General features: G+C 42.1%; 1 protein-coding gene across 1 annotated transcript in view; it reads right to left on the bottom strand.

Annotated features, from left to right (window-relative positions):
* LOC124857889 (structural maintenance of chromosomes flexible hinge domain-containing protein 1-like) overlaps positions 1-16,677 on the bottom strand; it is a 76,218-nt gene extending 59,541 nt beyond the window's left edge. Inside the window, exons 1-12 of the mRNA XM_047349450.1 lie at positions 16,542-16,677; positions 16,391-16,455; positions 15,319-15,394; positions 15,069-15,224; positions 14,246-14,328; positions 13,800-13,933; positions 13,587-13,701; positions 1,216-1,335; positions 962-1,125; positions 774-867; positions 473-680; positions 275-398 (exon numbers count right to left, since the gene is read on the bottom strand). Coding sequence (XP_047205406.1) covers positions 275-398; positions 473-680; positions 774-867; positions 962-1,125; positions 1,216-1,335; positions 13,587-13,701; positions 13,800-13,933; positions 14,246-14,328; positions 15,069-15,224; positions 15,319-15,394; positions 16,391-16,455; positions 16,542-16,677 — 1,475 coding nt within the window. The remainder of the gene's footprint in view (positions 1-274; positions 399-472; positions 681-773; positions 868-961; positions 1,126-1,215; positions 1,336-13,586; positions 13,702-13,799; positions 13,934-14,245; positions 14,329-15,068; positions 15,225-15,318; positions 15,395-16,390; positions 16,456-16,541) is intronic.
* Positions 16,678-27,265: the final 10,588 nt, after the last annotated feature.

The following is a 27,265-nucleotide window of genomic DNA, read 5'->3' as shown; positions in this document are numbered from 1 at the left end:
TGATGTGAAAATGGTCTTTGACAAGATCGATGACAGAAAATTAAGGACAAAAGTGATATCTATGTAATATCCACTATCAGTTATCTACATTTGGATTCCATGATTAAAATACAAAGTGTATATACAGTACTATAACTAAACATTAAGTTCATCACAAAAAACGCTTTAGCCACAGGTGAGGAAACTGCTGTTTATGTGTTTTGGTGTGGAAAACCATTAGAAATGCAGCCTAAAAACTGAAATTCATTCCCATAGTAAATAAATAAATACTTACTCAGAAATGGTGGTGTAAGGGATGAGCCGTCCATTCCAGAAACATTCAAAGATGTCCCTCCTCCCTCTTGCCTGACCTATGGCTCCAGCCTCCCTTTCATCATTATCATCATTGTCAACAGTCGCTAAAAACAAAAAAACACATCCTCTTGTGAGATGTGTTTTCTTAAAGTGAATTAACCACATCAGATCTGAATACCTGGCTTGACATAAGGATCTTTAGGGTAGGTCTCCCTGTCATAGAGGAACGGATGATATCGAAGGACGCCCTCCACAATGCCCTTCTCTGAAGTTTCGGCCCTGAACTCAAATGTGTCTTTGGCTGCATTAATGAATAGAGTCTGCATGTCGTCCTTCACATCTCTGAGATTCATCTGAAGTGGGCTTTTGGAAGCACATAAAGTTACCTGATGATTTAAAAGAATATGGAACATCAAAATGTTTCAAAATGTTCTACAGAGGTCGTCAGTCCAAAGTAGAATAATTGTGATCAGCCTTACAAGAATGTCAATTCTTGGGAGGTCGTCTGATCTTTGAAAGACGCTCTTTTTGCAGTTTCCATTGACCCCATGAATGTAATAATGATAAATGTGACTGAAACCCACAAAAACAAACACTATTCATCATGACCCAGACTGCAGACATGTACGGGTTTCAGACCTCTTAATATTTGGGTGAGTAAACTCACGCTAGCTCTCTGGTCCACTCGTCAAAGTCCTCTTTCAGGTACTTGATATGCTCATTAGAGATTCCTGTGATGACAACCACAGAGAAGCCGTTTTCCCCAGTTTCCTCAGCGATGATGCTACGAAGGAAGTGCTCGTCATCTGTTATGTGTGAAAAGTCACCAGGCTGCCGCAGAAGGATAAGTTGTCCTGTTCACCTTACGTTTACCAGAGTTAATTCACTCTCTTTTCAATCTGAAAAAGTAAAAGCTCTTACCATCCTGTTTAGAATGGTCCCTCTGTAAACATCCTCTTTGTTCTGCTCCTTTTTCTGGAATTCTTCATTTGATAGAACTAGCTCATGAACATCTGGAGACCCCATTGGTTTGCTGATCATCTGTTAATTATAAACAAAATGTGCTATTTTTAATTTCAATTTTCAGCATTTCATTTTTTTTCCCTGTCTGTCTGCCTTATAGGAAAAGTATATCCAAACAAGGCTTTTGTGTTTGCCTTGTCGGCTAAAGAGGGTGGAAAATGTTTTTTTTCTCTGGATGTACTTGTCATGTTAGCAGAGTTTAAAACTTTTAGCAGTAGCTCATTATTTTGGTCAGGTGAGCGACTGCAGGGAGGGTAGGGTCTGAGTGTCTTCTGTTATTCAAGTACTAGTGCTGAAAAAGTGTGACAGTTTGGACAAATGTAAATGGGTCAGTTTGTATTGATTTTGATGCAAACGAGTATCTTCGAATAATTGCTTTTATAGTATCAGTTATACTGAAATATCAATTATTTTGACAACCCTGGTATGAAATGCTGTATGTTACACTGCCTGTACCCATGCAGCTGCTGACCACATTGGGGTTCCTATCATTAGATGCATTTCAGAGAGGTGGTACACAGATTGGGTCTGTGCCATTCTACCCTAAGCTAAGTCATGCCAGCTTCATCTGATAAAATCATCTGCATGTCAGCCAGGTCTATCGAATTCCATGTAACAGTTTGGAATTGACCAACATTAAAGCAGAGTTTAAAATGAGACCTGGTCTTGAACCCTTTGGGGTTTTTCCAACCTATGTGCAACAACATGTCCACAAGCTGGATGTGTAGCAGGGGGATACTGTGAAGATTTTATCCCGCTTCCACAACATTGTTCCTTTTCAGAAGTTCAAGAAGGTGACCTCCTGTTTTTTTGCTGAACCTACACATTCAGAGAGCTCTACCAAATCCCTGCCCTGCCATAGAAATTTACACCTAAATTGGTACAGTTAGGTCCACAATTATTCATACTCCTGGCAGATTTTGATGAAATTTGTTTTCATTCAGCCACATATGATATGAGACCAGTATCTCTCAAATGATAATAAAATACTGAAAATAATAAAAATATGTCACCAGACCATCGCAGGGTAACACAGAGTCAACACAAGTCAAACAACCATGCACAACCATTCACACCTAAGGGCAATTGAGAGATACCAATTAACCTAACAATCATGTTTTTGGATTGTGGGAGGAAGCCAGAGTACCCAGAGAAAACCCACGCATGCACAGGAAGAACATGCAAACTCCATGCAGAAAGACTATTGCCGGGAGTCAAACCCAAAACCTTCGTGCTGCAAGGCAACAGTGTTACCAGTTGTGCCACTGTGCAGCCCTACCACACCCTGACCTAAATAATGAGTGATAAACAGACTTCTGCAGGATTTGATGGCATGCTGAGGAGGCAATGCCATCATTTGAATCAGGCGTACTGGAGGAAAGACACATCTAAAACAAGGACAGTGGGCCATGAGGACCAGAATTAAGAACCAGTGGTGTGATCAACCTGGGAAAATCTTCCGTACCTCAACCCTGATTATAGTAAAAGGGAAGGAGGACTTCTGACAGGATGTTCTTAGAGACTCCCCTCTCCCTGCTTGCTTGCATTCTTTTACCCTTATCTTTTCATGTCTTAGCCAAAATTACACAAACGTTGGACTAAAACTACTTCATATCAATGTCTCCCAAGGGTTATAATTATTTTTATTTTTTCTAAAGGATCTAAAGGATTCGAACCCGAAAGAAGGACAAGTCAACGCCAGCTAATCAGCACAAGATGCCTTGCTTCACCACAGTGGACTACAACAAACTTTAGCAGAAATTTGCTGTTCTGGAAATGAAAATCCATCAACTATAAGTGAATGTTGAGGTTAATATTGGGTAAGCAATAATTCAACTCAGCCTGTGAACCCAAACAGTGACAGTCAGCTCAAGGACTCAGGCAGCAAACAGAACGCTGAGAATAAACCCCCTGGCAGCTACCCTGGCATGTTTTAAGGACAAGGCCAAAAAAATCAAGGAAGATGACTCACTGGAGGATTTCAGTATTTAAATAAATCAGAATGGCCATGTGGTGTCAGATATTTCAGAGAATATTCTGGCAATCACACAAGAGAAGTCCGTAGGATTTCATCTGCTGAATAAAGTCGGATGTCTCAATATCAAGGTGTTTTTCCTAGCGGACCCTTTGCACCGATTTTCTGTGGAGATTAGATTTTCTCTAGACTTCTGATGATTCATAAATGGTTGAAAAAAGCATGTGCTACTACATCTGTGAACTTCATCAACAACTTTTTTATTTTTTGGAAAAAAAAGACACCTTTTTAAGCAAGATGGTTCCTTCTTGAACAAGCCGGGAGCCAGACGTCTCACATCTAACCTCTTCTATTCGATAAATAATCCGCCTGCAACCTCGACCTTCGGCAAAGAACATAGAGTATCAACAACAACGATAAGGCTGCCACCAACAGCTCCAGCAGAGATAGAGATAACCAGGCAGTTTGCTGAGAGAGTGAGTTCATCACAAAGATCACCACCGAATTCCACAGGAGAAGTGGAACCCCCTTCACCCCAGACCCTGACCCACCCAGACATCGCAGAACTCTACTCTCTCTCCACTGAGCCTGGTATTTACTTTACTGGATTTCACTGACAACATGAAAGACGTTTTTAAGATTGGGAACCAAATGACTCTGACATCTTCTCTATTCAACACCCCATATGGCCGATTCCCTGCTACAAAACCATCTTCCAAAAGGCGCAGAACCCCACCACCTCCTAATCTATCGCCTTCAAATTTTAAATAACTTCTCTGTGATACAATCTGGGCCCCTGTGGTAATTCTATCTTCTATCATCAATTCTATCAAATGATAATTTGCAGGAAAAATATTGGCCCCTGATGGGAGATAGTTGTAAAATCTCTGTGTTTATACGTGACAGAAAGAACAAAGCTAAAACGATAAGAGACAGTAATAAACAATCAAACTTAAAAGCCTTGAACTGTCAAGCACAATCAGATGCAGAGTTAATATCAGACACTAAGTCATATAAACTGGTATTATTGAACATTAGATCTCTGTCAGGAAAATCATTTTTAATCAATGACTTCATTACTGACCATAATCTTGATGTTATGTTTTTAACAGAAACATGGTTACATGAATTTAATGAAGCACCCATTCTGATAGAGTCGACGCGTCCGAACTACAGTTTTCTTTGTGAGAGCATACAGCAAAGAAAAGGTGGAGGGTGGCCACTTTGTTTAAGATTCACTAAAGTGTGAAAAGGTATTTCTGGGCAAATTTGACTCTTTTGAATATAGGTCTCTCAAGGTAAAGAGCCCAGTCCGAACCATGTTCTTAAATATTTACAGGCATCCTCAGCCCAAACCAAACTTTTTCAGTGATTTTAATTAGCTTTTATCTGTGATATGTGTTGATTATGATGCACGATTATCATGTCTAATTATTGTGGTGCAGTAGTGCAATATAACAATGTGACACTCTTAAAAATATTGGTTTGACACAACATGTTAAACAGCAATCCACAGGGACAGGGACCAACAGGGATATATTTTGGACTAAGGGTCTAAACATTTACATGGTGTCTGTAATTGATGTTGCCCTACCTGACCAATTTTCTGTTATTTTTGAAAGCATCATCTTCAATGACTCATTTAGCCAAAGAGACATTATAAGAAAACACATCTTTAAGGACGGTGCTACTGAAACCTTTAGCCAGATTTACTCTGCTACCTCCACTTTGCTCTGTAATACTGTAGATGAGCTGGTAGATAACTTTCATTCTAAAATCTTGAACATCATTGATTCAATTGCTCCAATTAAAGTGAAGGTCATTTCTGGAAAGAAAAGGTCTCCATGGAGAAGTGCTCCATCATTCAGAAGTGAAAAAAGGGAGTGGCAAAAAGCTGAACGCAGGTGGTGAAAGACTGGACTCCAGGTTCTCTATAACATCTATAAATAGAATGTACAGATATAACTTGCAACTGAAAAATGTGGGAGAATCTTTCTTCTCTGAGATCATCAGCAAAACCATTATTAATGCTCGTGCCTTATTTGCCACGGTCGAGAGGTTAAGAAACACCTGTAACTGTAGCATCTGAACTTCACTCTACCAGGGCCTGCAATAAATTTGCTAACTTCTAGTTCCACCCACCTACTTAGTTTTTCCACTTCAGTTTCCATAGCAATTTTCAGAAGTCTCACCCATTGATATATATTACTGGATTGAACACCGCCCATTAGCCGCCATAGAGAGTGACATGTGAAAGCAGGTTCCATTGCTATGCAATGAGTCATGTCAACACAACCATGCTTTTCTGATGTGGGATGAGCACGCACCTGTCACAAAAACAGCTGTAGTGCCCTTATTTCTTATTCAATTTTTATAGAATATGGCTCAAATAAAGCTGAGAAAATTGCTGATGGTATGATACATCCCTAAACAAAATCTATAAGCAATGTGAGAACTGTGCATTATAGTGTTGACATGTATACACACTGTGCTACAAAGATATCCATGCTTTCAATTGATCCATTCCATCCTTTAGATCATACAGGGTGGAATGGAATGAAAAACTAAGAAAGAAGCTTTGTCTAATCACCTTATTTGACATTAAAGGTATTCGATGTCCTTATCACAGTAGCAGACCCGTGTTATGTTTGTGCAGCTGCAGATGCACTCATCTTAGTTTGTTAAGAAAGCCCGAGTTAGATAGGGATGAAACTATGTTATGGTTCAAGGTTGTGATATTCCCACCAAAGGTTTCTGTGAAAGTAGTGCAACAAGGCCCCTTCGAGCCAATCTGAAGAATGTTGGAAGTTTGTGTGGCTGTTATAAGAAGGAAGTTTCACTTTGTCTAGTCAGAACAGATACTGAATCCCTTTTGAATACATGTCTGGTCCTGTACACTGTTCTCACCTTGCAAGGTTATTAATAAACAGCTGATTAAGTAAAGATTATTAATCTTTGTTTATTAAGATGTTTTTTTTTACAATATACTTCTAATACATCTAGTATATTCAATATTACATTTGATCAATTTTAAAAATAATACCTTGGGAGGTTTTTTTGTACTATTTCAGACTCTATTCTGCTAAGAATAGAGTCTGAAATATGATTTTTTTCCCCCCCTCCTATCTTACTTTACCTAAATGTGTGATTTAATTTCTCTTCATAGATTTTCATATTTCTCAGAAGGATTACCAGCAAAAGCCAAACATTATTAGTAATTTGGACTTCAGCTGCTCTTACCATTGATTTTTTGTTTTATCAGACGGATTACCAGCGAAAACTAAACATTATTAGTAATTTGGACTTTGGCTGCTCTTACACCAATGACCTAGCTTTCTTAGTTAGACTACAATGGACTGTTATTACTTAGTTCAACTTTAGTACCAGTAAAAGCAATATATTATTAGCATCTGAAAATGTGGATTAAAGCTGTTTTGTACCAGTGACTCAGCTTCCCTAGTTAGAATTCAGTGGAATGATGAGACTATCAATATTATCATCTTCTTTTAGCATAAGATGCTTTATTATTCTGTATCATTGTAATGTTGGCCAGAGATTTTTAGATTTATCAGAAGAATTATCATTTGATTTTATTTTTCTGTGTCTGTATCTGTGTTTATCTTCTTTGTAATTGTATGTACAGCGCTTTGAGTGTCTCGTTACTGAAAAGCACTATATAAATAAACTTACCTTACCTTACCTTACCTAAACCCAGCAGCTTTGGAAGTGTGAAGACTGCTCAGTTACATCATTTTGCAGATGCATCTGAGGACAGCTATGGAACAGTAACTTACTTGTTACTAAAGGATGAACTGGACCAAGGACACTGTGTGTTTGTAATGGGAAAAGCACGTGTCCCTCCTTTAAAACCTGTTTCAATTCCTCAAAAGGAGTTAACTGCTGCCACAGTAGCAAGCAGATTGGATGTGATGTGGAAAAAGGAGCTCCAGATGGAACTTGAGGACTCAGTATTTTGGACTGATAGTACCTCAGTGCTGAAATATATCAACAATAAAACGACCAGGTTCTGCACTTTTGTCGCCAACAGAGTTTCTGAAACACAAAGTTTCAAATGCTCTACAATGGAGATATGTTGATACAGGTAACAACCCAGCAGATTTGGCTTCTCGGGGTTTAACAGTTCAATCCTTTTTGAAGAACAAAGAAACTTCGGTCCTCCGTATCTTCTGCTACCACAGGAAGAGTGGCCTCAAAATCCTGAAGTGAAAGAAGTATCATCAAATGACTCCGAAATTAAGATAAGTGTAAATGCTGTTCTAACAGCACAAGAAATAGATCCAGTTTCTCACTTCATTCAACATTTTTCATCCTGGACTCATTTAAAACGTGCTGGGGCATGGATTCTAAGAGTTCAAGAACTGCTTCTGCAACGCAGCAGAAAGAGGAAACAGATTAAGGATGACTCTGAACACAAACTTGAACTTCAGCAGAAATACTTTCTGGATACCAGCAATCTCAAAGTTGAAGAGCTGAACAACGCTGATTATACTGCTGTAGTTTAGTGAATATGTTTTTATTTAAGTGTTATGCATATTTAGGAATCATTAGGAGATTTATTTTGAAAATTCTCAGGTAGGAACTAATGTATGGCATGTTAATTCCGCTGGTGCGCCAAAAAAGAGATGCACGCTCTCAGTGAAGCATGATTGCTGCAAGTTGCAGCAGGAAGGGCCAATTTAACACATGTTTAAATCATTGGTTTAGGTCCTCATTTCTTCCTCCAAGCATGTTTATGTTATACAGGTCCTTCTCAAAATATTAGCATAATGTGATAAAGTTCATTATTTTCCATAATGTCATGATGAAAATTTTACATTCATATATTTTAGATTCATTGCACACTAACTGAAATATTTCAGGTCTTTTATTGTCTTAATACGGATGATTGTGGCATACAGCTCATGAAAACCCAATATTCCTATCTCACAAAATTAGCATATCATTAAAAGGGTCTCTAAACGAGCTATGAACCTAATCATCTGAATCAACAAGTTAATTCTAAACACCTGCAAAAAATTCCTAGGGCCTATAAAACTCCAAGCCTGGTTCATCACTCAAAACCCCAATCATGGGTAAGACTGCCGACCTGACTGCTGTCCAGAAGGCCACTATTGACACCCTCAAGCAAGAGGGTAAGACACAGAAAGAACTTTCTGAACAAATAGGCTGTTCCCAGAGTGCTGTATCAAGGCACCTCAGTGGGAAGTCTGTGGGAAGGAAAAAGTGTGGCAGAAAACGCTGCACAACGAGAAGAGGTGACCGGACCCTGAGGAAGATTGTGGAGAAGGGCCGATTCCAGACCTTGGGGGACCTGCGGAAGCAGTGGACTGAGTCTGGAGTAGAAACATCCAGAGCCACCGTGCACAGGCGTGTGCAGGAAATGGGCTACAGGTGCCGCATTCCCCAGGTCAAGCCACTTTTGAACCAGAAACAGCGGCAGAAGCACCTGACCTGGGCTACAGAGAAGCAGCACTGGACTGTTGCTCAGTGGTCCAAAGTACTTTTTTTCGGATGAAAGCAAATTCTGCATGTCATTCGGAAATCAAGGTGCCAGAGTCTGGAGGAAGACTGGGGAGAAGGAAATGCCAAAATGCCAGAAGTCCAGTGTCAAGTACCCACAGTCAGTGATGGTCTGGGGTGCCGTGTCAGCTGCTGGTGTTGGTCCACTGTGTTTTATCAAGGGCAGGGTCAATGCAGCTAGCTATCAGGAGATTTTGGAGCACTTCATGCTTCCATCTGCTGAAAAGCTTTATGGAGATGAAGATTTCATTTTTCAGCACGACCTGGCACCTGCTCACAGTGCCAAAACCACTGATAAATGGTTTACTGACCATGGTATCACTGTGCTCAATTGGCCTGCCAACTCTCCTGACCTGAACCCCATAGAGAATCTGTGGGATATTGTGAAGAGAACGTTGAGAGACTCAAGACCCAACACTCTGGATGAGCTAAAGGCCGCTATCGAAGCATCCTGGGCCTCCATAAGACCTCAGCAGTGCCACAGGCTGATTGCCTCCATGCCACGCAGCATTGAAGCAGTCATTTCTGCAAAAGGATTCCCGACCAGATATTGAGTGCATAAGTGTACATGATTATTCGAAGGTTGACGTTTTTTTGTATTAAAAACACTTTTCTTTTATTGGTCGGATGAAATATGCTAATTTTGTGAGATACGAATTTTGGGTTTTCATGAGCTGTATGCCAAAATCATCCGTATTAAGACAATAAAAGACCTGAAATATTTCAGTTAGTGTGCAATGAATCTAAAATATATGAATGTTAAATTTTCATCATGACATTATGGAATATAATGAACTTTATCACAATATGCTAATAGTTTGAGAAGGACCTGTATATAATTTCATTTCTGTATTTTCTATTTCTCTATCTCATTGAAGTTTATTTTGTGTTTTAGTTCAACAGTGACATAATATTGTGATCAGGTCCGTACACAGTGGGAATCCTGGTTCTTAGACCTTCAAAACTTGTCAAAAGTGAGAATTCAAAGATATTTCTTACGTGCAACCACTGACATTACACTCTGTGAATTGCACCATTTTTCAGACGCCAGTGTGACAGGCTATGGACAGTGCAGTTATTTAAGAACACTGACATCACAAGGGAATGTTCATTGTACCCTAGTCATGGGAAAGGCACGTGTAGCCCCAACCAAAGTCACCACTGTCCCTAGGCTTGAGTTAACATTACACCTGCAACTACAGCAGCAGTTAAGGAATGAGCTGGAGATAAGCAATCTTCAAGAGCATTTCTGGACAGATTCCAAGGTAGTGTTGGGATACCTGAATAATGATGCAAAGAAATTTCATGTGTTTGTGGCAAATAGGATTCAAAGAAAAAGTCATGCACAGGCCCACATCAGTGGCATCATGTATCTTCTGAAAGTAATCCTGCAGACCACGCATCAAGGGGATTAAGTGTTCAACAGCTACTGGAATCTAACTGGTTCAAAGGTCCAGAGTTTTTGTGGCAAAGTGAGCTACCCATTAAAAATAACGAGGTTTCTGAAATCATGCCCAATGACCCAGAGCTTAAAACAGTACATGCGCTTAACACCAAAATATAAGAAAGGAGAACGATACTCGACCGTCTCACCAAGTTCTCAGATTGGATAAGAGCTGTTAAGGCTATTGCTCGTCTAAGGAAGTTTGTAAAGGATTTTAAAGGAGTCACGCGAAGAAAAAGAGGAAACTCAAGTGTTGAGGACAGAAAAGAAGCAGAACTATTCATAATAAAACTTGCACAAAAAAAAAACACATTCAGCAAGGAAATCAAGGACTTAACTCAAGGAAAAGCCATTCAACTCAAGGATAAGTCACACAAGCTGTCCAATTTAAGTCCATTTGTTGATGAGTACTTAGGGTGGGAGGACGTTTAGCAAAAGCTAGTCTGCACCCTTATATCAAAAAGCTTGCCACTATCCCCAAGTCAAGTCATGTATCATCTTTACTTATTAAACATGTTGGGTATTATTTAGTCAACTCAGAGGTAACAACGATACAGTCAGAGTTACTTGCAGCAAGGGTAGCCCACTTTGCAGTGAAACTACAAAGTTTTTGACACCCTATCTCTTTATTTATATGCACAGTTCAACAGACAGTTCAGACAGGGTGTGTGTGTGTGTGTGTGAGATGGAAAGGAGGCTGGTTCTCACAAAGATAACAATGATCTCACACACACAGGGAGGAAGGCATAGTGCAGGTGCCTTGCAACACAAAGTTTTTACATGAGTGATAACAAGTTTATGCACCCATCCAACAAAACACTTCCACGATAAGGTGCAGCATCAGGGAAGAGGAATAACCGTCAATGAGTTGCGCTCCAATGGACTATGGATCACAGGGTGCAACAGCGCAGTTGCTTCTCGCATCTACAAGTGCACAACCTGCAGGAAGTATAGGAGAAATACTCAAGATCAACAGATGTCAGATCTACCAGAGGATAGAATGGAAACAACACCATTTTCCTACTGTGGTATTGACTGTTTTGGACCCTTTTATGTAAAAGATGGTAGAAAGGAACTCAAAAGGTATGGTCTTCTTTTTACATGCATGTGTTCTAGGGCAATACATATTGAAATGTTGGATGACCTTACAAGTGATGGTTTCATTAATGCATTACGCGGTTTCATTTCTATTCGTGGACATGTAAGACAAATCAGATGTGACCAAGGTACTAATTTTGTTGGTGCTAAGGGAGAGTTTTTGAACGCACTGAAGGATTGTGACAAAGAACAATTAAAAAATATGGGTGTGAATTTGTTCTGAACACCCCTTCTTCAAGCCATATGGGAGGTGTTTGGGAAAGGCAGATTAGAAGTGTTTTAACTACTATTTTAGATCAAAATTCTTTGAGACTAGATAGTTCTTCCCTTAGAACGTTTCCTTATGAAGTTATGGCTATTGTGAATAGCAAGCCATTAACAGTTGAAAATCAAAATCCAAGTTTAGATCCTCTTACACCAAATCACATTCTCATGGTGAAGTCCAGTGTTATTTTGCACCCCTGGTGAGTTTGTTAGCCAGGATCTGTACCTGAGAAAGATATGGTGCCAAGTTCAGTTTTTAGCCAATGAATTCTGGACAAGGTGGAAGAAAGAATATCTTCTTAATCTTCAGCAGAGACAAATTTGGCAGAGGGATAAAAGGAGTGCAAAGGTGAATGACATTGTAATTCTTCAAGAGGACAATTCTCCAAGATTTAAGTGGAAATTGGCAAGAGTAACAGAGAAATGCTAAAATGTAAATACATTTTAGCATTTATATATAATTTTATATCTGTATTTTCTATTTCTCTATCTCATTGAAGTTTATGTTGTGTTTTAGTTCGACGGTGAATATAATATTGTAATCAAGATGGTGCTGTAATTATACCAACTTTGAGACTGTATGATCCACATTAAGCCAAATTCATGTCATCAGTAAAAATAACTCTTTATTGACTTAACGACAAGGTGGAAATGATAGCTGAAATGGTCATAATCACCTTTTGCCAAAGGAAGAGGTTTACAGGTGAAATTTCCTGTTTAACAAAGGGAATGTATGTTAAGAGAACCAGTCACATTTGTAAACTTAATCCCATCCTGGAAAAAGATGTACTGAGGGTTGGTGGACGACTCAGCAGAACAGCGATGCAAGAAGAGAGTCCTCCCACACAAAACACAAGTGTAACTTATCATGGCTTATTGGAGAGGCGTCACAGTACAAAACCCTACTCAGCCAGCAGCGACTATTGTTCTGGATCGAAGTTGCTACAGCGGGGGTCACTGCATTTGGAGCCACTACGCACAGACAAATCCAAATGTCGAATTAGGTCAAGCCACTTCTGAACCACAGAAAACATCAGAAGCGTTTTACCTGGGCAAAGGAGAAATAAAAATGGCCTGTTGGTCAGTAAAGTATGAGTTTCATTTGGAAATCCCAGAATCTGGTGGAAAAGATCAGTGTTGGCAGATCTCACGTAAGAAATGGGCAACCAACTCTAAAAACAAGCCCAAGAAAAGCAACCCACCACTGTGTAAAACAGAAGCCACTTGCAAACAGTATAAATGTATATATTTATTATGGTATTATACATAAGCATCAGCTAAATTATGCTAATCGCTTTCACAACGCAAATTTTCAATAATACTTTTGTACTCTGCAACCATAAAACTATAGAGCACTTCATGCTTCCTTTTGCAGACAAGCTTTATGGAGAAGGAGATGCTGACTCATTATTCCAGCATAACATTGCACCCACCTACACCAATAGAAAATCTGTGGGTTATTGTCAAGAGGAAATGAGAGACATCAGATCCAACAATGCAGATGACCTGAAGGCCATGATCAATGTAACCTGGGCTTCCATTACACCTCAGCAGTGCCACAGGCTGATCGCCTCCATGCCATGCAGTAATTCATGCAAAGGGAGGCCCAACCAACTGTTGAGTGCAAAGAAATTAACATATTTTTCAGAAGCCTGACATTTCTGTATAAAATTTCTTTTTCATTGATCTTATGTTATATTATAATTTTCTGACACTAATCCATAATGATTAAAATTACAAGAAATAAAGGCTTAGAATATTTCACTCCAGTTGTAATGAATCTATCAAATATGAGTTTCACTTTCTGAAATGAGTGACACAAAATATCAAACTTTTTCATGATATTGTAATTTTTTGAGATGTGCTTGTATGGAATAGTACATAAACAATTTAAGTGATTGTTGTAGCTCCTCTCTTGTAATGATTTAACAATGTTGATGGACTTACTCTGACTGAATTCCCCATGTGGAAAACTGCTCGTTTTCCTCCAACTCCAAAATAGGATATGTCACTGTTGAGACTCCGGGGTACATGTTCAGGTTGAACATATCCTTCTCTTTCACTAAATTCCATCATAAATAAGAAGAAATAAAATAAGCATGTAAACTGATTGCCTGGTAAGCTGATGTTGTCAGAGGACTTCTAAAAAGAAAAAACTACCTTTCAAATGTACTGTTTTCCCTCGTGAACTTGGAGAGTCTGTACACGGCCCAGTTATTGAGCTGCTTTGAGGTCATCCCGCACCCGTTATCCGAGACGGCGATAGAAGGTTTCCCAAATGTTTTGTCAAACAACTGGCACAAAAAGGAAAGAAAATAAATACTGCACGTCATGCCAGTATTATTGAAAGAGAATTCAGGGGTTTGTACTTTCACAACGTATAGTTCATGCCAGTATTCATTCCCACACATTTTGTCTCATTACAACTACAAACTTGCATTTTATTGGGATTTCATGTGATGATACAAAGTAACACATAATTGGGTAGCAAAAAGAAAATAATACCTACTTTTCCATTTTAATTTCTAGTTTAAAGCACAGTTAGTTTATAAAACTACTTTGAACAATGTACAAAGAAACTAATAAAGATGAAAAGCAGAACCAACCAGCTTTATCTCTATCATCCTGACTCCAGTGTTGTTCGCTGTTGCTGAAAGAGCGTTGTCCACCAGCTCGGCAAGAGAGCAGGCTGGAAAAAAATAATGTCCCTTTCCATTAGTACCTATTCTACTCAGATCAGGTCAGGTCAGGTCGGCTCGGGTCTACATGGTTTGTTTTGTTTTCCATTACACCATAATACTATCTGAATGTGGGTGGGATCATTCATAGCAAGACAGTGCCATAGTCCGAAAAAGTAACGTGATGTGATTTGGAGAAACACATACACAACAACATCTTTGACTGCTGCTCAGTCTATGGCTGTTGTCAGACTCAGAGTGACAGAACAGAGTCAACGAAGGCTGTGGACAGCAAGACAAAACACTCTGAATAAGTACAGGAGCAGTGTCAAACTGAAGTGTAAAAGCCAGTGGATGCGTGAGGGTAAGCTAACGCTACCTAAGGCTAGCTTGCAATAGTGATCATGTACACAATAAACCCAGCATACAAAGATTTAACAGTTGAAGATACTGGTTATTAAAATACACTGTGAGTAGTGTTGCTGGCCCCTACTCAATCAGTGACTGACGTCGCGTTTTTAGCACAATTAGGCGTGGTTGGAACTGCTACGGCAAGCAGTTACTAAAAATAATAATGGTTATGTGGAACCATTACTAATGGAAAAGCATGAAAATAAAGTAGAGCCGTACCAAACTGCGCTGAGTTGGGACTAGTGGAAAAGGGGCAAAAGACAGCAAGTGGTTAGTTAGGCTATAAGTTGCCTTCCCTTCTACCAATTTAGGAGCACCACTTTGATTATGAAACACCCACGCAGTGATTTCTGGCCCTCGGTGAAGTATTCATTTGTTCCACTCTTAATCAGTGTGTTGTAGTGAGGAACAAAGTCAATCTCTTCCTTGATTGAAGCTGGCAGGAATTGGTCCTTGTTTTGCAGCAGGTAGACGGTGCTTTTATCCTTCAGCTTTCCTAAAATGAGTGAAAGAATCATTTTCTATGGTCTCACCAATATCCTTTTCTGTTTCATACTAGCCTTTGCACAAACATGAACAAATTTACGCACCAAATTTATCAGTGTCGACCACTATTCTGTCAGTTGTGGTCAACACAAAAGTCTCAAGTGAAGGGACAGCAAATTCCTGTTGGGAGAAAAAAAACAATGATTATATATTTCTTTCAAATATTACAGTTAGTTGTGATGAAAGGCTTAAATAACTGCTATGCTGTGAAAACCATTCCAGGAAGTTCACTGTTCTTGAGCTAATCTAGGGGGCACAATGTCTTGAGGTCTCTATTGACTTTGGAGAAAGCTGGCAACCTTGGCGCACTATTAGAATCATTCAGCTCGGAGATTTTTTATGCGGTTAGCCGTGCTACGTCCTAATCCTGCTTTTACACCTAAAAGCATCACAAGCTCATTAAGGTCCAGAGTGATAACTGTGAATGGCTTCTATCCCCCTGCTCTTAACTTTGAGGAGGAAGCCACGTCTCAGCTATGTGTCCTCTGTGCACACTCGGCTATGCGCCGCACTCAGCATCTGCTTGTGCCTTACAGAGAGAAGTCGCTGTCTGCTCAGTGCCTTTCACAGGCTATTTCACATATACTTTTCTCAACTGGATCCTCCAGAGACGCTCAGAGGTCACTCCACAAGGGGGATTTTATAGTCCACAGCTCTGCACAGAGGAATGACAGTAGAGGACATTTGCACGGTAGCTTCCTGGTCATCTGCATGCTTATTTATTAAGTTTTCACTTTCTCCATGTCTCATTCTGTTCTCTGAGGTCTTACGGGATAATTATTATTTTACTGTGCTTTTATATTAATATATATATTATATATAATATAATATATATTATATATATAATATATTATTATATTTATATATATTATTAAATATTTTGCACTTACCGTCATGCTGCCTTCTGGTCTGCATTCTGGGGTCCTATATCTTACAAACCGTAACAGAATGTTTCCGCCAACCACGGACCCCGCGGACACGCAGAAGGCAGAAGGAGGAGGCGATGAGGAATCTGCCAAAAGACCTGGAGGTTCTACCTTCTCCACTTCTGCTGGAGGAGATGGAACTCGCACCTTCTGGTCCTGGGTCTGGCCACGATGCGGTGGACCTCTTTACCTTCCTGTCTCGGGAGGCGGAGAAGTAACTGCGCTGGTCTGCAGGGCTGTCTGTGCCGCAGTTGGCTTATGGTGGATCCAGGTTGGCGATTCCATGTTCGGGGACAGGTCCCCTTCGTCGCCGTTCTCCGCCTGCTCCCCTGGCTGCGCACTCTGGTCCGGCAGTGAAGCCATCGCCCTCCTCCCGCCGCAAGAAACGCCGGCGTGGAGCACCTTCCTGTGGTTTGGCTGGTGAGGATGTGATTTTCCAGCCAGTCTACGTGAGAGCTGCGGCAAGTAAGCCCGCATCTTCGCCTGCCACAGCACTGTCTCCCAGGCTCGCTGCAGCTCCGCCCATGCCGTGTTCTGAGGCAATACCTGACGAGCTAGAGCAGAGTTTAAGGTTTTTTGCTCGCATTTTAAAGAGCTTAAAGAAGACCAGCCTCATGTATTCCTCTCCAGAGCTGATGGAGAGAATCAGGCAGGTGGAGAGGGACTATGAGACTGCAGTAAGGCTGGTTTACTGCCGCCCACCTTTGTCCATGCCAGGACTCCAGGGAGCTGCTGCTGCAGAGCAGCCCACGTCAGGTCTCCGGAGCGCTGCTGCAGAGCAGCCCACGTCAGGTCTCCAGAGCGCTGCTGTAGAGTAGCCTGACTCCAGGCCTGACACACCACAGCCTGACACATCACAGCCTGACATGACGCCTGACCCTAAGTCAGCTTCTGCTCACGTCAATGAGGGTCCAGCCAACGCCTCGGCTCCTGCTCACGTCACTGAGTGTCTCGGCGACGCCTCAGCTCCTGCTCACGTCACTGAGGGTCTCGGCGACGCCTCGGCTCCTGCTCACGTCACTGAGGGTCCGGCCGACGCCTCGGCTCCTGCTCACATCACTGAGGGTACGGCCGATGCCTCGGCTCCTGCTCACGTCACTGAGGGTCACGGCAACGCCTCAGCTCTTGCTCACGTCACTGAGGGTCCGGCCGACGCCTCAGCTCCTGCTCACGTCATTGAGGGTCTCGGCGATGCCTCAGCTCCTGCTCACGTCAGTGACGGTCCGGCCGACGCCTCAGCTCCTGCTCACGTCACTGTGGGTCCGGCCGGCGCCTCAGCTCCTGCTCACGTCACTGAGGGTCCGGCCGACGCCTCAGCTCCTGCTCACGTCATTGAGGGTCTCGGCGACGCCTCAGCTCCTGCTCACGTCAGTGAGGGTCTCGGTGACGCCTCAGCCTCTGCTCACGCCACTGAGGGTCTCGGTGACGCCTCAGCCTCTGCTCATGCCACTGAGGGTCTCGGTGACGCCTCAGACTCTGCTCACGCCACTGAGGGTCTCGGCGACGCCTCAGCCTCTGCTCACCCCACTGAGGGTCTCGGCGACGCCTCAGCTTCTGCCTCTGAGGGTTCGCCAGGCTCAGCTTCTGCCTCTGAGGGTTCACCAGGCTCTGCTTCTGCCTCTGAGGGTTCGCCAGGCTCTGCTTCTGCCTCTGATGGTTCGCCAGGCTCTGCTTCTGCCTCTGAGGGTTCGCCAGGCTCAGCTTCAGCATCTGAGGGTTCGCCAGGCTCTGCTTCTGCCTCTGAGGGTTCGCAAGGCTCCACGCCTCTGGGGTTCCACAGAGTTTTTGGGGGGGCCTCTACTCTCCTCTGTCAGCCTCCTGACCTACCTGCAGGTTCCCGTCACAGGCCGCCACGGCTTCGCCGCTGACCGCCCAGAACTCTGTGGTGCAGGTCTGGTCACCCGCCTGAACTCTGTGCCTGCTGGGGACGACCCCCTGGTCGCCCGCCGGAACTCTGTTCCTGCTGGGGACGACCTCCTGGTCGCCTGCCTGAACTCTCTGCCTGCTGGGGACGACCTCCTGGTCGCCTGCCTGAACTCTGTTTTTGTTTCTGGCCCTCCTGCCAAGCCCCCTCGGCCCACCCTGTGTGAGTTGTTCTTTGTTTCTCATCGTGGAAACATTTCTCATTCTCATTGTCTTGTTCTCATGCTCATGTCTAGTTTTCATGCTCAAGTCTTGTTTTTTGATCATGCCATGCCTGTCTTGCCTGCCCGTTTGTTTTGTTCCTGCCTCCTGTAGTGAGTGAGTTTTTTTTTTGTTATTAAATCTTTTGCACTTACCGTCATGCTGCCTTCTGGTCTGCATTCTGGGGTCCTATATCTCACAAACTGTAACAGAAGGAGAATAAATTAAATCCACTCAGGACTCTTCTCCAGATGATGCTTCAGTTGCGTGGTCACCGCGTCACGGTCTCCAGCTGAAGGCGAGCCCTCAAAATGGGCGCCTTCCTATATAGCGTCTTGTGACGTCAGACTTGGGATGCACCGTCATATCAGTCGGAGTGTCCGATGGGATTTGTAGGAACGGATTGTCCTGGATACAAAATGGCCGATGACGTTGGAGAGGCACAGTGGCATCCAGCAACGTGCAAATGGTCCAACATTCAGCAAACAAGTGGTCCAACACATCTCATCCTCCACCCTAAACAGGCATCATTCTCCTTTCTGTCGCTCAGTGGCGCAAGGTGTTTCTGAGCTCATAATGACGCATGCAGAAAGCTGGAATTTTGCAGCTATTCTGACCTAGCAAATGTTTGTGCTTGGGGTTCGGACAAAACCCAATGACGCATAGACCACATCCTGCTTTGTGTTTTAACCCACCTAGGGACCACCCAGCAGGTGGCTATGGACTAAAGTTTTCAGTGCTCTGTTGCTTGCAAAGGTATGAACCCATTAGTGAAAGCCTTTAAAGGCTGTGCCTATACTATATAAAATCTGGGATTACAACACATAACCAATGTTTAAACACATTTTTTTATTTTAATTCTACTCTCCAGAGTTATAATTAGAATTTTTACATGTGATGAATCAAAAGTCTTAAATACATTGGAGCAGATATTTTGACAGTGTTAAAGCTTTTTTATATATATTCTACAAACATGTAACAAAATCCCAAACTATAAAACATTGAAAAAACACTCCTTTAAACCTTACGTGCTTATACTGTAAGTTTGTGTCTAAAACTGCCCAAGTTCAGACTTGTCATGACCTGTGCAAATACCAGAGTGGTGCATGTGTCAGAGGTTTTCTGCAACTCAAAAACCAAACACAAAAAAAATATTAAGCTCAAGGCTTAAAGCGATGGATGAATTAAAACATGATTTAATTGTTGAAGACAGTAGTTCCCACTAAAGTATCAAAGTAAACATAACTGGTTTGTTTCTCAACAGTCAGAGACCAAGCTTGGAGCCACGTCATTCTGCGACTTAAATTGCCTCTTCCAACAGATGATCCTCCCTATTTTGTTGTTTTCTGAATTTTTGTTTATTATCGTCATCCAGGTTTGTGGGGGAATGCAAATCATATTGTCTTCGTTCAATTATCCAAAAGGTTATTGATTTCTAGTTTAGCGAATCATTCTTTAAACTAACTGCTGCCCTTAATTAGTTTTAACTAATTAGTTTGACCTCATTTCTAAATCCCTCAAAGTAAACCTTGGTTCTTCAACGTAAATATTCATATTGAACTGTCATATCATTGCATAATTGTATTGGTTCCCTTGTTCCTTTATTTTTACTTAGTTTTTTTTTTTTTTTTTCCTTTATTCATCCATTTTGCTTGGTAGTTTTTGTTGAATTATTCTAGCCTAGTAAATAGTTGAAATATGTTGGACTTGAAGTTGAATTGCTTTTTTTTTCTTATATATTAGGATAATTTATTTCATGTGTGTGCAGAATTTGCTGTTTTTAGAATACTAGTGCTCAAAGCACTCTTTCATCTGTTGTTCTAATACAGGGGTGGGCAAATCCAGCGGCCGCTGTCCTGCAATTTTTAATGTGTCATTGGTCCAACACTCCTGAATCAAATGGCTGAATCACCTCCTCAGTATTCAGGCTTCTTCTGCACAGGCCTGGTAATGAGCCATCCATTTGATTCAGGGGTGTTTAAGCAGAGACTCAACTAAAATTTGCAGAACGGCCCTTGAGGACTGGAGTTGCCCAACCTGTTCTAATACTACCACCATATTGGGCTGGTATTCACAGGACAATACTTAACAGACCATTAGTTATTTAATTAACTATTAATAAATAAATTAATAATATAAATAACTTAAGCATATTGCACAACATTATTGACGTCCCTGGGTGTGCATTGATTGAAACATTTTCCACTGCTTATATATGAGAATAAAATAACACAACAGTGCACATTACTGATGCACCACGTTATGACTTTAACATCAGCTCTCACTGTTGATTAATAAAAAATAGGACTCACAACATCAGAGGTGTGACTTTAGATGTCATGGCTAATATATAGGAGAATAATACACTGCTCAAAAAAATAATGGGAACACTCAAATAACACATCCTGCATCGGAATGAAGGAAATATTCTCATTGAATACTTTGTTGTGTACAAAGTCGGATGTGCTGACAACCAAATCACACAAAAATCATCAACGGAAATCAAATTTATTAACCAATGTAGGCCTGGATTTGGAGTCACACACAAAATTAAAGTGGAAAAACACACTAAAGGCTGATCCAACTTTGATGTAATGTCCTTAAAACAAGTCACAATGAGGCTCAGTATTGTGTGTGGCCTCCACATGCCTGTATAACCTCCCCACAAGGCCTGGGCATGCTCCTGATGAGACGGCGGACGGTCTCCTGAGGGATCTCCTCCCAGACCTGGACTAAAGCATCCGCCAACTCCTGGGAAATCTGTGGTGCAACGTGACATTGGGGGATGGAGCGAGACATGATGTCCCAGATGTGATCAATCGGATTCAGATCTGGGGAACGGGCGGTTAGTCCATAGCTTCAATGTTTTCATCTTGCAGGAACTGCTGACACACTCCAGCCACATGAGGTCTAGCATTGTCCTGCATTAGGAGGAACCCAGGGCCAACCACACCAGCATATGGTCTCACAAGGGGTCTGAGGATTTCATCTCGGTACCTAATGGCAGTCAGGCTACCTCTGGCGGCCCTCCAAAGAAATGCCACCCCACACCATTACTGACCCACTGCCAAACCGGTCATGCTGAAGGATGTTGCAGGCAGCAGATGCTCTCCACGGTGTCTCCAGACTGTGTCGCGTCTGTCACATGTGCTCAGTAGGAATCTGCTTTCATCTGTGAAGAGCACAGAGTGCCAGTGGCGAATCTGCCAATCCTGGTGTTCTCTGGCAAATGCCAAGCATCCTGCACGGTGTTGGGCTGTGAGCACAACCCCCATTTGTGGACGTCGGGCCCTCATACTATCCTCATGGAGTCAGTTTCTAACCGTTTGTACAGACACATGCACATTTGTGGCCTGCTTGAAATCATTTTGCAGGGCTCTGGCAGTGCTCCTCCTGTTCCTCCTTGCACAAAGGCGGAAGTAGCGGTCCTACTGCTGGGTTGTTGCCCTCCTACAGCCTCCTCCACGTCTCCTGGTGTACTGGCCTGTCTCCTGGTAGTGCCTCCAGGCTCTGGACACTACGCTGACAGACACAGCAAACCTTCTTGCCACAGCTTGCATTGAAGTGCCATCCTGGATGAGCTGCACTACCTGAGCCACTTGTGTGGGTTGTATAGTCTGCCTCATGCTACCACGAGTGTGAAAGCACCACCAACATTCAAAAGTGGCCAAAACATCAGCCAGAAAGCATAGGTACTGAGAAGTGTCTGTGGTCCCCACCTGCAGAATGTAGAATATAAACTATCTATGTGTGTAATATAAACTATCTATGTGTGTAACTGCAATGTGTGGAAATAGGGGGGTCAAGCTTAGGGAGTGAAGCATAGAAGGGGCCTAGGGGAGTGAAAACATAGGGAGTGAGAAGCATAGAGAGTGCAAGGTCATAAATTAGAAGAGGACAGGGAAGGCCAGAGACAGGGGAGGATGAGTTGCATGCTACAATCAGAAATATTCCTTATTTGGACTGTTATGTTATGTTATACATGTGTGACATGATATACAGGTCCTTCTAAAAAAATTAGCATATTGTGATAAAGTTCATTATTTTCCGTAATGTCATGATGAAAATTTAACATTCATATATTTTAGATTCATTGCACACTAACTGAAATATTTCAGGTCTTTTATTGTCTTAATACGGATGATTTTGGCACACAGCTCATGAAAACCCAAAATTCCTATCTCACAAAATTAGCATATCATTAAAAGGGTTTCTAAAAGAGCTATGAACCTAATCATCTGAATCAACGAGTTAACTCTAAACACCTGCAAAAGATTCCAGAGGCCTTTAAAACTCCCAGCCTGGTTCATCACTCAAAACCCCAATCATGGGTAAGACTGCCGACCTGACTGCTGTCCAGAAGGCCACTATTGACACCCTCAAGCAAGAGGGTAAGACACAGAAAAAAATTTCTGAACGAATAGGCTGTTCCCAGAGTGCTGTATCAAGGCACCTCAATGGGAAGTCTGTGGGAAGGAAAAAGTGTGGCAGAAAACGCTGCACAACGAGAAGAGGTGGCCGGACCCTGAGGAAGATTGTGGAGAAGGGCCGATTCCAGACCTTGGGGGCCATGCGGAAGCAGTGGACTGAGTCTGGAGTAGAAACATCCAGAGCCACCGTGCACAGGTGTGTGCAGGAAATGGGCTACAGGTGCCGCATTCCCCAGGTCAAGCCACTTTTGAACCAGAAACAGCGGCAGAAGCACCTGACCTGGGCTACAGAGAAGCAGCACTGGACTGTTGCTCAGTGGTCCAAAGTACTTTTTTCGGATGAAAGCAAATTCTGCATGTCATTCGGAAATCAAGGTGCCAGAGTCTGGAGGAAGACTGGGGAGAAGGAAATGCCAAAATGCCAGAAGTCCAGTGTCAAGTACCCACAGTCAGTGATGGTCTGGGGTGCCGTGTCAGCTGCTGGTGTTGGTCCACTGTGTTTTATCAAGGGCAGGGTCAATGCAGCTAGCTATCAGGAGATTTTGGAGCACTTCATGCTTCCATCTGCTGAAAAGCTTTATGGAGATGAAGATTTCATTTTTCAGCATGACCTGGCACCTGCTCACAGTGCCAAAACCACTGGTAAATGGTTTACTGACCATGGTATCACTGTGCTCAATTGGCCTGCCAACTCTCCTGACCTGAACCCCATAGAGAATCTGTGGGATATTGTGAAGAGAATGTTGAGAGACTCAAGACCCAACATTCTGGATGAGCTAAAGGCCGCTATCGAAGCATCCTGGGCCTCCATAAGACCTCAGCAGTGCCACAGGCTGATTGCCTCCATGCCACGCCGCAGTGAAGCAGTCATTTCTGCAAAAGGATTCCCGACCAAGTAGTGAGTGCATAACTGTAAATGATTATTTGAAGGTTGACGTTTTTTGTATTAAAAACACTTTTCTTTTATTGGTCAGATGAAATATGCTAATTTTGTGAGATAGGAATTTTGGGTTTTCATGAGCTGTATGCCAAAATCATCCGTATTAAGACAATAAAAGACCTCAAATATTTCAGTTAGTGTGCAATGAATCTAAAATATATGAATGTTAAATTTTCATAATTACATTATGGAAAATAATGAACTTTATCACAATATGCTAATATTTTGAGAAGGACCTGTATGTTGAACACACCCTTGAGACTGAATAAAATGAGCTGAAAGCAAGAGTTGATTAGAGATGGGTTTGCAGCTGCTTGGCACTCCATCTCTCACTCTGCAGAGGCGAACATAAGTAGATTGTACTTGTGTTTATTTCACTCTTTGAAACCTGTACCCAAATCAACGGACCCGGGGAAGCAGAGACGGCTTCAACAATTGGGGGCTCGTCCAGGATTTGGAACAACAGGCGAAAGAAATTCGGACCACTTACGAGGACCAACAGGCATCAGACACGGGCTAGCCAAAACTACACAACAGGTTAGCAGAACCTGTTTAATCAAACTCTGCTTTTGGATTTTCGATAGACTAAATTAATATTGTGTCTGATGTCTAAGTAAGACTGAGTCTGCCAAAACTTAAGAAAAAGAGTGTCATAAAAGTTGACTAGGATAGTTGACTTTAAACTGGTGAATAAGATGTTGTTTTAAGAGAATTACAAGACTTAGTGGTGGTATTGTGTGGAAAATATAGTAGTTTCTCGAACGTGGTGGTTCAGAGTACGTCCTCGACGGAGGTCTAATGTTAGCTGGGTTAGAGGCCCGAGGAAGTGAGAAACCTCAAATTCTATAGAAATGTTATTGTGTGGAAAATATAGTAGTGTCTCGAACGTGGCGGTTCAGAGTACGTCCTCGATGGAGGTCAACTGTTAGCTGGGTTAGAGGCCCGAGGAAGTGAGAAACCTCAAATTCTATAGAAAAGTAAATACACTGAAATCAGGCACAAACACTTGGGTGTGAATGCCGTGTTTTACGTGAGTTCTGCCTCAGTAGATGTAATAAAAGCACAAACACATAGTCTGAGAGTAAGTCCTGTGAAGTGATATAATGAACTGTGAGCTGACATAAAATTCAGCAAGACCAGGCTTTTTGGTAAAAAACTCATGAGCTGTGCGCAGAGGAAATAATCTGTGTTACAGACATTATTAGGCAGAGTGAGTGAAAATTTGTGTATGACTGGAGAAGCAGCTGTGGAGAGCAGCTCTCTCATAAGCAGGTGACTGAATGCAGTTTTCTATCTGGAAATCTTACGGATAGACTGCTGATTGTTGCTTTTGATGAGTAACAAAATATTTCTCTGTGAAAATTCAGATTATAAACACATAAACTTAGAAGTAACAATATAAGCGGTGGAAATAACACCGTAAGATATAGAAGGTTCTGTGAGTTTGACATGTTTTTCTTAAAGAGCTGTGAACAGCAGTTATTATAACTGTAAGACCGGTCATGAGCTGTTAAGTTGGAGAAATAACCAACAACAGACTTGTTAGGGTTAGAAAAGTGCATGAGCTGGACACACATACACTCCGGCAAACATTAGACAAGATTTATAGTTTAAGACCATGAGCTGTGAGACACACACACACACACACTGGCCAATAAAAACAGGCTTTTGGGGGTTGAATGTGTTCTGGTGTCTTGGAGGTTGGTCAGAACTGAATGAGTGAGTGACTGAGATAACGCATTAAATATATCTTTTAGAAAAAAGCACAGTAATTGTCATAAGATGGAAAGAACAAGACAGATAGAGAGAGTGTTCGCAAGTGGTTTTGTTTGAAAGAAAAAAAAATGCAAAAAAGGAGAGGGATTTGGCACTAAAGGATAATTAATTGACTACGAGGCAGACGTCGTTCTACAACACCACAGGGTCGACCCAAAACAAAAGGTAAGGAGATCTACAGGTCCTTCTCAAAATATTAGCATATTGTGATAAAGTTAATTATTTTCCATAATGTCATGATGAAAATTTAACATTCATATATTTTAGATTCATTGCACACTAACTGAAATATTTGAGGTCTTTCATTGTCTTAATACGGATGATTTTGGCATACAGCTCATGAAAACCCAAAATTCCTATCTCACAAAATTAGCATATCATTAAAAGGGTCTCTAAACGAGCTATGAACCTAATCATCTGAATCAACGAGTTAACTCTAAACACCTGCAAAAGATTCCTGAGGCCTTTAAAACTCCCAGCCTGGTTCATCACTCAAAACCCCAATCATGGGTAAGACTGCCGACCTGACTGCTGTCCAGAAGGCCACTATTGACACCCTCAAGCAAGAGGGTCAGACACAGAAAGAAATTTCTGAATGAATAGGCTGTTCCCAGAGTGCTGTATCAAGGCACCTCAATGGGAAGTCTGTGGGAAGGAAAAAGTGTGGCAGAAAACGCTGCACAACGATAAGAGGTGACCGGACCCTGAGGAAGATTGTGGAGAAGGGCCGATTCCAGACCTTGGGGGACCTGCGGAAGCAGTGGACTGAGTCTGGAGTAGAAACATCCAGAGCCACCGTGCACAGGCGTGTGCAGGAAATGGGATACAGGTGCCGCATTCCCCAGACCTGGGCTACAGAGAAGCAGCACTGGACTGTTGCTCAGTGGTCCAAAGTACTTTTTTCGAATGAAAGCAAATTCTGCATGTCATTCGGAAATCAAGGTGCCAGAGTCTGGAGGAAGACTGGGGAGAAGGAAATGCCAAAATGCCAGAAGTCCAGTGCCAAGTACCCACAGTCAGTGATGGTCTGGGGTGCCGTGTCAGCTGCTGGTGTTGTTCCACTGTGTTTTATCAAGGGCAGGGTCAATGCAGCTAGCTATCAGGAGATTTTGGAGCAGTTCATGCTTTCATCTGCTGAAAAGCTTTATGGAGATGAAGATTTCATTTTTCAGTACGACCTGGCACCTGCTCACAGTGCCAAAACCACTGGTAAATTGTTTACTGACCATGGTATCACTGTGCTCAATTGGCCTGCCAACTCTCCTGACCTGAACCCCATAGAGAATCTGTGGGATATTGTGAAGAGAACGTTGAGAGACTCAAGACCCAACACTCTGGATGAGCTAAAGGCCGCTATCGAAGCATCCTGGGCCTCCATAAGACCTCAGCAGTGCCACAGGCTGATTGCCTCCATGCCACGCCGCATTGAAGCAGTCATTTCTGCAAAAGGATTCCCGAACAAGTATTGAGTGCATAACTGTACATGATTATTTGAAGGTTGACGTTTTTTGTATTAAAAACACTTTTCTTTTATTGGTCGGATGAAATATGCTAATTTTGTGAGATAGGAATTTTGGGTTTTCATGAGCTGTATGCCAAAATCATCCGTATTAAGACAATAAAAGACCTGAAATATTTCTGTTAGTGTGCAATGAATCTAAAATATATGAATGTTAAATTTTCATCATTACATTATGGAAAATAATGAACTTCATCACAATATGCTAATATTTTGAGAAGGACTTGTATATTTATTCTCCTTTTGCCTGCTAATAGTGTAGGTGGTGTTGTGGAA

This window comes from Girardinichthys multiradiatus, chromosome 21 (assembly GCF_021462225.1).
Source record: "Girardinichthys multiradiatus isolate DD_20200921_A chromosome 21, DD_fGirMul_XY1, whole genome shotgun sequence".
NCBI classification, from domain to species: Eukaryota; Metazoa; Chordata; class Actinopteri; order Cyprinodontiformes; family Goodeidae; genus Girardinichthys; species Girardinichthys multiradiatus.
This window is presented reverse-complemented; position numbering and strand designations above follow the sequence as displayed.